Raw genomic sequence first — 11,283 nt, forward strand, 5'->3', positions numbered from 1 at the left:
TAAATGGGCGAATATGTTCGGCCGTTCTGATGATATCAATGACGGTTTTGTCGAACGTCGCCAACTTTCGAAACTCCAACTTGCTAGCTTCATCAGTTTTGGTTATAGCCTAGAGCTATCAACTAAAGTATTACTTCATGGGGATTCCGAATACAACGTTAAAACTTGCTAGAGATGAACATTGGCGACGATATAACTCGTTTCATTTAGTTCCTCAAAAAACTTTGAAAATTTTGTACGAATCCTGAAAGAAATGAGCTTATCTCCGCCCATTTTCATCTCCAGAAAGTTTTATCGATGTATTCAGAATCCTCATGAAGTCAACTTCACTACCGTAATCGAAGCTAAAAAGTGGAAGTTTCGAAAGTTGACGACGTGAGGATTCAGAATCCGTTTTCGAAATCTTATTGGAATAATTTTGAATCTAGATTCAGAATCCTCACGCTAAAAGTGGGAAACTAAGGTAACCAAATTATGAAGATAGCAACTCTTAACTAGCAAGTTGAAGTTTCCAAAGCTGGCGACAAGAGAATTCAGAATCCCGTTGCAAATTTTTTGTTAAAAAGTTGATTTGCTTATTGGAAATTGGAAACTGATTCAGAATCCTCACTGAGCTACAGTAGGAGAAATAGCCGAAATTTACCGTAAACCTGACTGAATTCGTGCCGAGACCCAATTCTAGCCAAAGACTCTAAAAATTTCCAGAAATTTCCAGCGTAATAAACATGAATCGCCCAGTACTCTGTATCGATTGTGTGCACTCTGAATCCTACATGTCACATCACGATTTGGAGGCACACATCGCCAGCGAGCATCTCAATCTCTATCCCTATGAGTGAGTTTGACTGGAACTGGGATTACTGTAAGCTATGAAACTTAAATTTTCAGTTGCGAAAAGTGCAAGTTCGCCAAGTTTCCGACAGAGTCAACGTTGACCAGCCACTGTTTGAACGATCATGGCCTTCAGGAGTTTGTGGTGAGTATCTTGGCTAGACCACGGGTGTCTCAGCATGATTTTTCCAGATCAAATGCCGCTATACCGCTGAATTCGCCATGAAACGGAAGGAGCTCGCCCAGAAACTCAATCAATGCTACACAATGAGCCGTTCAATGCTCACCGACCCGCGACTACATGATGGTGATGGTCGGGTGAAGCTGGAGAACGGAGATCTTCCGCTTCCAGCGACACTTCATCAGACCCCTGCGACAATCTACACGGATAACACTACCATGCAGCAGTACCACAACTTTTTGGGTAAGCATGTTGGCTGGTCTGTCGAGGCGTATTCAGAATGAAATCGCTGAAAATCAGCGATTTTTTTGAGCTAACTCGCTTCAAACTCAACACTACGAGATGAAAAATATACCAAAATGTAGATCTCGGCGAGTTCTATATCCGTGACCTGCTACGGGCCGGTTTCGTTAATAAGCCGGCCCGTAGCAGAGACCTAACATAGAACTCGCCGAGATCTACATTTTGACATATTTTTCAGCTCAAAATATTGAGTTTAAAGTGAGTTAGCCCGTGACTGCCCGTTTCAGCCCGGTTCGCAAGTATGTTTTTAAGTAGAAATATTGCTTTCACCGGTTTTAGGAAGCCGATTCCATTTCTGGAGCTGGAATCATATGAAATTTCACGATAATTGAGCATTTTTCTCGAATTTCGCTTCAAAATCAAAATTTTGTGGATGAAACCTTGCAGATCTCAGCAATGCTCACAGCCTAATACGAACGACGCGATTAACGTCAAATTTAGCTAGTTTTGGCTTTAGAAATGATAAATCTCAAGAATTCTAGAGAATTTCATGATTTTTCAAACAAAAAATCAGAAAAAGCTAGAAAATCGCCGATTTTCAGTCGAATTTCGCAATTTGTATTTTGAGGCGAAAACGCTGAAAACGACGATCGTCTCAACGTCAAATTCAGCTAGTTCTAGAGAATTTCATGATTTAAAATCCGAAAAAGCAAGTTTTTCGCTGAAAATCGAATTTTCAGTCGAATTTTGCTACTTTTCGAGTTCGCTATGAATCGAACACTGAAAAAAAAAACTAATTCTCGAATTTCAGACGAGGCTCAGCCTAACACCAACCGGTATAGGGATCATTGAGCTAGGTCACAAGCATGAAACTCGCCGAGAAATTTGCATTTTGAGGCGAAAACGCTGAAAACGACGAGCTCAACATCAAATTCAGCTAGTTCTAGAGAATTTCATGATTTTTCTTTTGAACATACAAAAAAAATCTAGAAAATCGCTGAAAATGGAATTTTCAGTCGGATTTCGCTACTTTCTGAGCTCTATGATTCGAACAATGAACAAAAAACGAATTCTCAAATTTCAAACGAGACTCAGTCTGATACGAACCGGTAGTTAGGGCTTATTGAGCTAGGTCACAAGCATGAAAGTCGCTGAGCAATTTGTATTTTGAGGCGAAAACGCTGAAAACGACGCGGTTAACGTCAAATTCAGCTAGTTTCGGCTTCAGAAATGATAAATCTCAAGAATTCAAGAGAATTTCATGATTTTTTTCTCGAAAAATCGGAAAAAGCTAGTAAATAGCTGAAAATAGAATTTTCAGTCAAATTTCGCTACTTCTTGAGCTCTATTGAGGCGAAAACGCTGAAAACGACGCGATTAACGGCAAATTCTGCTAGTTTCGGCTTCAGAAATGAAATAATCGCGAGAATTTCATGGTTTCTCCTCCGAAAAATCGGAAAAAAGCGAGATTTTTGCTAGAAATCGCTGAAAATCGAAATTTTCAGTCTAATTTTGCTTTGAGTTCGATATGAATCGGAAAACAAATTCTCGAATTTCAGACGAGACTCAGTCTGATACGAACCGGTTTAGGGCTCATGTTCTAGGTCACAAGCATGAAACTCGCCGAGCGATTTGCATTTTGAGGCGAAAACGCTGAAAACGACGCGATTAACGTCAAATTCTGCTAGTTTTAGCTCCTTTTCATGATTTTTCCTTCGAAAAATCGGAAAAAAGCAAGTTTTTCGCTGAAAATAGAATTTTCAGTCGAATTTCGCTACTTTCTGAGCTCTATGATTCGAACAATGAACAAAAAACGAATTCTCAAATTTCAAACGAGACTCAGTCTGATACGAACCGGTAGTTAGGGCTTATTGAGCTAGGTCACAAGCATGAAAGTCGCTGAGCAATTTGTATTTTGAGGCGAAAACGCTGAAAACGACGCGGTTAACGTCAAATTCAGCTAGTTTCGGCTTCAGAAATGATAAATCTCAAGAATTCAAGAGAATTTCATGATTTTTTTCTCGAAAAATCGGAAAAAGCTAGTAAATAGCTGAAAATAGAATTTTCAGTCAAATTTCGCTACTTCTTGAGCTCTATTGAGGCGAAAACGCTGAAAACGACGCGATTAACGGCAAATTCTGCTAGTTTCGGCTTCAGAAATGAAATAATCGCGAGAATTTCATGGTTTCTCCTCCGAAAAATCGGAAAAAAGCGAGATTTTTGCTAGAAATCGCTGAAAATCGAAATTTTCAGTCTAATTTTGCTTTGAGTTCGATATGAATCGGAAAACAAATTCTCGAATTTCAGACGAGACTCAGTCTGATACGAACCGGTTTAGGGCTCATGTTCTAGGTCACAAGCATGAAACTCGCCGAGCGATTTGCATTTTGAGGCGAAAACGCTGAAAACGACGCGATTAACGTCAAATTCAGCTAGTTTCGGCTTCAGAAATGATAAATCTCAAGAATTCAAGAGAATTTCATGATTTTTTTCTCGAAAAATCGGAAAAAGCTAGTAAATAGCTGAAAATAGAATTTTCAGTCAAATTTCGCTACTTCTTGAGCTCTATTGAGGCGAAAACGCTGAAAACGACGCGATTAACGGCAAATTCTGCTAGTTTCGGCTTCAGAAATGAAATAATCGCGAGAATTTCATGGTTTCTCCTCCGAAAAATCGGAAAAAAAGCGAGATTTTTGCTAGAAATCGCTGAAAATCGAAATTTTCAGTCTAATTTTGCTTTGAGTTCGATATGAATCGGAAAACAAATTCTCGAATTTCAGACGAGACTCAGTCTGATACGAACCGGTTTAGGGCTCATGTTCTAGGTCACAAGCATGAAACTCGCCGAGCGATTTGCATTTTGAGGCGAAAACGCTGAAAACGACGCGATTAACGTCAAATTCTGCTAGTTTTAGCTCCTTTTCATGATTTTTCCTTCGAAAAATCGGAAAAAGCAAGTTTTTCGCTGAAAATAGAATTTTCAGTCGAATTTCGCTACTTTCTGAGCTCTATGATTCGAACAATGAACAAAAAACGAATTCTCAAATTTCAAACGAGACTCAGTCTGATACGAACCGGTAGTTAGGGCTTATTGAGCTAGGTCACAAGCATGAAAGTCGCTGAGCAATTTGTATTTTGAGGCGAAAACGCTGAAAACGACGCGGTTAACGTCAAATTCAGCTAGTTTCGGCTTCAGAAATGATAAATCTCAAGAATTCAAGAGAATTTCATGATTTTTTTCTCGAAAAATCGGAAAAAGCTAGTAAATAGCTGAAAATAGAATTTTCAGTCAAATTTCGCTACTTCTTGAGCTCTATTGAGGCGAAAACGCTGAAAACGACGCGATTAACGGCAAATTCTGCTAGTTTCGGCTTCAGAAATGAAATAATCGCGAGAATTTCATGGTTTCTCCTCCGAAAAATCGGAAAAAAGCGAGATTTTTGCTAGAAATCGCTGAAAATCGAAATTTTCAGTCTAATTTTGCTTTGAGTTCGATATGAATCGGAAAACAAATTCTCGAATTTCAGACGAGACTCAGTCTGATACGAACCGGTTTAGGGCTCATGTTCTAGGTCACAAGCATGAAACTCGCCGAGCGATTTGCATTTTGAGGCGAAAACGCTGAAAACGACGCGATTAACGTCAAATTCTGCTAGTTTTAGCTCCTTTTCATGATTTTTCCTTCGAAAAATCGGAAAAAGCAAGTTTTTCGCTGAAAATAGAATTTTCAGTCGAATTTCGCTACTTTCTGAGCTCTATGATTCGAACAATGAACAAAAAACGAATTCTCAAATTTCAGACGAGACTCAGTCTGATACGAACCGGTAGTTAGGGCTTATTGAGCCGCTATTCTAGACCAAAAGCATGAAATTCGTTGAGCAATTTGTATTTTGAGGCAAAACGATAAATCTCATGAATTCTAGAAAATTTCATGATTTTTCTGTCGAAAAATCGGAAAAAAGCAAGGTTTTTGCTAAAAATCGCTGAAAATCTCCAATTTTCAGTCGAATTTTTTGCGACTTTTTAAGCTCTATTCTCGAATTTCAGACGAGACTCTCAGCCGTCACGAGGAGGAAAAGCTGGGCTCATCAACAGAACTGACGAATGGCTGTGGCCCGATCAAGCCGAAAGTCCAGATTCAATGTCAACTGTGCCAAGACATTGTCTCAAAGCAACGTTCCAGTATGGTCTACCATGCGAATACTCGACACGGGAAGTACGAACTCTACGAGTGTGGAATCTGTCATAGAAAGTGGCAGACGATAGCGAAATCCGACGTGATTAAGCATATTCGAAGCCATCACGAACGAGAAGACGGGAGTATCGATGAGAGTATGGTTATCGATTATCGAAAGAGTTTGGGGAATAAGTTGAAGGAAATCACCGATAAATGTTTTCCGGAGAAGAAGAAGGCGAGGATTGGCTACACGGATGCGACGGATTCGATTCCGGAGTGAAGAAAATCAAATTGAATTTTATTATTTTTGTTATTATTTCAATACGGTGTCTTTCTCTCATTTTTTCTCATTCTTTTTTCCAATAAATCTCTTCGTTTTCAACATTTTTCCAAGAGAATTCAACGCAAAAATGCATAAAAATAAATGAAAAATGAAAAAAAATTCGGCAAGTCCGCAATTGCGCGTAGGATTCGATGCATTGGACGCAATTTTTTTGATGACGAACGCCGTTTTCTTCCTCATTTTCGAGTACCTTTCAGTGCCCTGGCGCCGGTTTTTTTGTGATTTTTTGGTGAAATTTTATCGATAATTTAGTCGGTAATTAGTTGAGGTAATTACCAGTGAGAAATAATAAGAGATTTCACTCTTTTCTGTTAAAAATGAGGAATATTTCGATTTTCCGAAAGATTTTCTTAAAATCGCCACCAGAATCGTCCACACGGTCGATTCAATCGTTACCGATTAAGAAAGTTGATGAAAACTGCTCATTTTGTTAGAAAAATGCACTTGTTTTAAAATTTTTCGACTGGTTTCGGCTTTTTCCGTTCAGAACCCTCGCGCCAGGAGTTTTGGTGATTTTCCGGTGAAATTTTATCGGTATTTCGGTCGATAATTAGTTGAGGTAATTATCGGTGAGATATTTCGCAATTTTACATCAATTATTGATAAAGGTAAATATGAGCAAAAAATTGTGCAAAATTTCGCTATTTTCCATGGAAAATGCTGAGGAATTTGAATTTTTCGAAAGATTTCAACTTTCTCTTGATTAATCGCTATCGAAATCGTTCAGAACGCTGATTCAGTCTTGTTTCCACAACTGAATTGACGAAAACCGCTTATTTTGTTAGGAAAATGCAGATTTTCGAAATTTTTCGGTTTTCTCCGTTCGGAACCCTGAGCGGAACGGTTCCGCTGCGGAACCCAGTCGATAATTGAAAAAGGTAAATATGAGCAAAAAATTGTGCAAAATTTCGCTATTTTCCGTCGAAAATGCAAAGAAATTTGAGTTTTTCGAAATATTTCAACTTTTCTTGGTCAATTGGCACCAGAATCGTTCAGACAGTTGATTCGGTCATGTTTCCACAACAAAATTGACGAAAACCGCTTATTTTGTTAGGAAAATGCACATTTCCGTCATTTTTCGACTGGTTTCCGCTTATTCCTTGGTTTTGAGTCTAGTTCTAATCAAGTGCTCGGGCGATCATTGATTAAGGTAATTTCTGAGCAAAAATTGATATAAAATCAGCATTTTCGTGATATTTCGAGTCGTGAGGCGTTCATCTTGTGAAATCGACATCAAAATCCTTCAGACGGTCGGTCAAATCATGCTTTCGTAAGAATATTGATGGAAACCCCTTGTTTTGTTAGAAAAACAGATAAAATCCAGACTTTTTGATCTGCTTTCGGTCGTTTTAAATTTTCTGTTGTATTCTTGCAGAACTTGAGCTTCAAAGCGGTTTTTTTTGCTCTAAAATGGCCGGAATTCATTATCACACCGATTTTTCTCGAATATAATCAGAAAATTGATTTTTTTTCCTTCCCAGAAGCTACATTTTTATCTGTTTTCCCCTCCAAACCCTTTGTTTCCCACGCAAATATGCAATTCTATTGATTTTCATCCTCCTGCCACTCGATAATTGCAACGTTAATCCCTTCTCCCATTCAAATTCGAGTTTCCCGCTCAAAAATTGTGGGCGTTTTTTTCCCAGAGCACCTCATTTACCCGCGCATTCTTCATTGGCTCTCCTCATTCCTTCATTCCTTCATTCCCCCCCTTCCTCATCGGTGTCCGCGCGCATCGTCTCCTCCGATTCATTGATTTTCCCCGCGTTGCCATATTACTCCGAAAATCTTATCGATTTTTACACAGTCTGGAGCCTTTTTATTCAAAAAATACGCTGATTTTGCGATTTTCTTATCGATTCCCCGCTCTCTTCCCGTTCGAATTTCGAATCATTCCCCCAATTCTTGCAGCGATGGCCCAGTCAAGTGACAGCAACGCAATGGAAGTCGAGGAGGCGACTAGCCAGACGGTGAAGAAGCGTTTCGAAGTCAAGAAATGGAGTGCCGTCGCTCTCTGGGCATGGGACATTCAGGTCGACAACTGCGCCATTTGTCGCAATCACATCATGGATTTGTGCATCGAGTGTCAGGCGAATCAGGCCGCCGGTCTCAAGGAGGAGTGCACTGTCGCCTGGGGGAACTGCAATCACGCGTTCCACTTTCACTGCATTTCGCGTTGGCTCAAGACTCGTCAGGTTTGTGGTGAAAAACGGATATCCTGAGTGATTTTCAAGTGTAAAATGGCATTAAGTGGGTCGATTTACCGCCGTAAATCCACACAATGCGCAAATTTGGAGCCAGTCTGCGCAATTTTGATAATCACATCTCTCTGCTAGCAACTTCATCACGAAGAGCCTCAAAAACTTCAAATCAATGCCATTTTTAGCGAAAAATAGCTCGAACTTGTCAATTTTTGGCACCGAATTCGCATTTCTGTCACGGACAGCTGGCAATCCGTGTTTGTCGCGATGTATAGTCCAAAAACTGTGAAAACCCACAGAAACCCCTCAATTTTAGCGAAAAATGGCATGATTTCCTCGGTTTTTGACGATTTAGGATCGCAAAAACAATGGAAATCCAGAAGTTCTGCTTATGAATAAACGATGTAATCAGCTGAAAAATCGGCATTCCGATGCGATTTATCGCTTGAAACCCCCAAGAACCATGAAATATATACGAAAAAGTAGATCTCGGCGAGTTCTGTGTTTCTATTAATACGGCGCCAGGCTTAAGATTCGTTATTTTATCGCATGTCGAGCAAAAGTGTAATTTTTGTCACTTTAGACCGGCCTGTGGTACAATAAAGAATCATAAGCCGGTGGTCCGTATTATATCAGAGACAAAGAACTCGCTGAGATCTAAATTTCGGTGTATTTTTCATGGTTTTGGGGGGTTTCAAGTGATAAATCGTGTCGGAAAGCCGATTTTTTCAGCTGATTACATCGTTTATTCATAAGTAGAACTTCTGGGTTTCCATTGTTTTTACGATTCTAAATCGACAAAAACTGAGGAAGTCAAGCCATTTTCCGCTAAAATTGTGTGGTTTCTGTGGGTTTTCACTGTTTTTGGACTATACATCGCGGATTTTCAGCTGCCCGTGCTTGAAACTTACATCTCAAGCGAATTCGGTGCCAAAATTGACTAATTCAAGCTACTTTTCGCTAAAAAATGGCATTGATTTGCAGTTTTCGGGGCTCTTCGTGGTGAAGTTGCTAGCGGACTCGACCGTCAGGCTTCGAATTTGCACACTGTGTAGATTTACGGCAGTAAATCGACATGGGCGCTATGGGAGTTGGGGGGGGGCCACTCAAATTTTCGAATTTTTAGGCAGATTTTTGGCTGAATGTGTGAGACTGAAGACGTGTGAGAGACACTTTTTTGTTACTTAACCTTTTTCTCAGGCTTAGGTTTCTTAGAAATTCGGGAAAAAAAATTGACAAAAACGATTAATTTGTCAATTTTTGTCGTTTTTTTCATTTTTTTTTCCCGAATTTCTAAGAAACCTAAGCCTAAGAGAATGGTGAAAAGTGGTCCCTCACAAGAATCACACTCATTGTGTAAGCTTTGTCATTCTTTCAGCACACTGATTCAGAATCCCCCAAAAAATTTTTTTGAGTGGCCCCCCCCAACTCCCATAGCGCCTCGACATGTTCTGGGATGCCATTTTATGCTTGAAAATTACACGTCCGCCCGCGGATAACTAATATGCCAAAAACGATTCATTTTCCATTAAAAAAATTCACTTTTTCAGGTCTGTCCACTCGACAATCGTGAGTGGGAGTTCCAAAAGTACGGACACTAAACGATCTTCTTCATTCCAATCTCTCAATTCGGCTATTCACAACAACAACTCCACATCCACAACATCCACACTGATTGTTCGCACCTGTATTCACTAATTCTTCTTCTCTTTTTTCTTTTCCCATGTGAATATTCTTCTTTTCCCGCGTCTTCTCCATTTTTATTCTTAAAGTCCTAATTTAAGGCAAAAATCACACAATGTGATTTCCACACCAATTTCTATTTATTGTGAATCCCCGCCCCCTCCCACTTACTCGTATTACAACATTCAATTTTTGTCTTCCATGAAATTGGTTTCCTTCTCTCTCTAAAAATACAATTTTGAACTGTGAGATTGTGTCCTCTTCCCTTTCCCCCTCCCTCCCCGTAAGCATAATTCAAAACGAAACAATCCGTTTTAATGTGTGTATTTAGGCTGTCTTTAGGTTCAGGTTGCGCCGGACGGAGGATGGTCTAATTTATTTGCGATTCGGCTAAAACGGTCTCGGCCTCCGAACGAATTGCAGCACAGTTCTTCTCACCCGGAGAAACGGAGTTCTTCAGTCATTCCGTAATCGGTTTCGTCGTCTTATTACGATTTTTGTTGCTCATTTTTGGAAATTTTTAACGTTAGGGCGCGTTTGCATAGGAATCAGGGATTCTTTTTTGAAAAATGCTCCAATTTTTAGATTAGCAATGCCAAGAGCTTCATTTTTGTAGTTTGTACCTTATTGATAACTCCGCCCACTTTTCAGATATGCGCCTTTAAAGATAAGTGAGAGAGACGCTGAGAAGCCGGACCACTTTAAAGGCGCATATCTCAAAAGTGGGCGGAGCTATCGAAAAGGTTCAAACTACAAAAAAGTAGAGATTGTTTTGATCTACAAGAAAAATATAAATTTAAAATCATTGGGTCAGAAACTGAGTCTGTAACGAGATCTGAAAGATTGCCGATTTTCAGAAAAATACAAAATAATTGAAGAAAAGCAATTGCATCGACTTTGAAGCTGAATATCTTAAAAGTGGGCGGAGCTATCAAGAAGTTGTCAACTACAAAAGTGGAGACCACCTCAAGAGCTTTATTTTTGTAGTTGACAATTTTTCGATAGCTCCGCCCCTTTTTGAGTTATGTGCCTTTAAAGATACATGACTCAACTGTGTGGAGGAAAAACTTTGATAATGTGCTCCTAGATCAATTATAACTTTTTACGGTCGAAATTTTATTTGACGGTGTAGATCAAAGCTAGCTCTACATTTTTGTAGTTGAGAAATTTTTGATAGCTCCGCCCACTTTTGAGATATCACGGTTTGAAACCGGAAAAATTAGCAAAAAATGTTCCAATTTTCAATTCAAAATTGCCCATCTTTAACTACTTGTCGAGATCTCTTTTTTCCGTTTTTTTCTGAAATTTTTAGCTAGAACCGTTAAGCAGACCTGGTGCTTCATTTTTGTAGTTTGTACCTTTTTGATAGCTCCGCCCACTTTTGAGATATGCGCCTTTAAAGATATCCTACTGTAGTAGTGGGAGCGCGCGCTCTTACTCGAGGACCCATATCTCAAAAGTGGGCGGAGCTATCAAAAAGGTACAAACTACAAAAATAAAGGTCTTGACTTGATCTACACAACCATACTAATATCGGGAGGATTGGACCAATAAAGAGTACATGGCGGGGTGTCAAAGTAGGCGCAAAATTTTTTTTCGAGAAAATTTTTTCCGATTTTTGGAA

General features: G+C 39.4%; 3 protein-coding genes across 3 annotated transcripts; 2 read left to right on the plus strand and 1 right to left on the minus strand.

Moving 5' to 3' along the window:
• Positions 1 to 725: 725 nt before the first annotated feature.
• On the plus strand, positions 726 to 5,712 carry GCK72_016979 (uncharacterized protein; the record flags this gene model as incomplete). The annotated part of the gene is made up of 4 exons (XM_003104376.2): positions 726 to 835; positions 889 to 976; positions 1,024 to 1,255; positions 5,303 to 5,712. The coding sequence occupies 4 exons, from the start codon at positions 726 to 728 to the stop codon at positions 5,710 to 5,712; spliced, it is 840 nt and encodes a 279-aa protein (XP_003104424.1).
• Positions 5,713 to 7,688: 1,976 nt separating this feature from the next.
• Positions 7,689 to 7,997, plus strand: GCK72_016980 (uncharacterized protein; the record flags this gene model as incomplete). Its single annotated transcript, XM_003104388.2, has 1 exon — positions 7,689 to 7,997. One exon carries the CDS (start codon positions 7,689 to 7,691, stop codon positions 7,995 to 7,997), a length of 309 nt encoding a protein of 102 aa, XP_003104436.2.
• GCK72_016981 (uncharacterized protein) lies at positions 7,698 to 9,734 on the minus strand (the record flags this gene model as incomplete). The annotated part of the gene is made up of 2 exons (XM_053731808.1): positions 7,698 to 7,993; positions 9,662 to 9,734. The coding sequence occupies 2 exons, from the start codon at positions 9,732 to 9,734 to the stop codon at positions 7,698 to 7,700; spliced, it is 369 nt and encodes a 122-aa protein (XP_053580721.1).
• Positions 9,735 to 11,283: the final 1,549 nt, after the last annotated feature.

The sequence above is a fragment of the Caenorhabditis remanei genome, chromosome V (genome assembly GCF_010183535.1).
Source record: "Caenorhabditis remanei strain PX506 chromosome V, whole genome shotgun sequence".
NCBI classification, from domain to species: domain Eukaryota; kingdom Metazoa; phylum Nematoda; class Chromadorea; order Rhabditida; family Rhabditidae; genus Caenorhabditis; species Caenorhabditis remanei.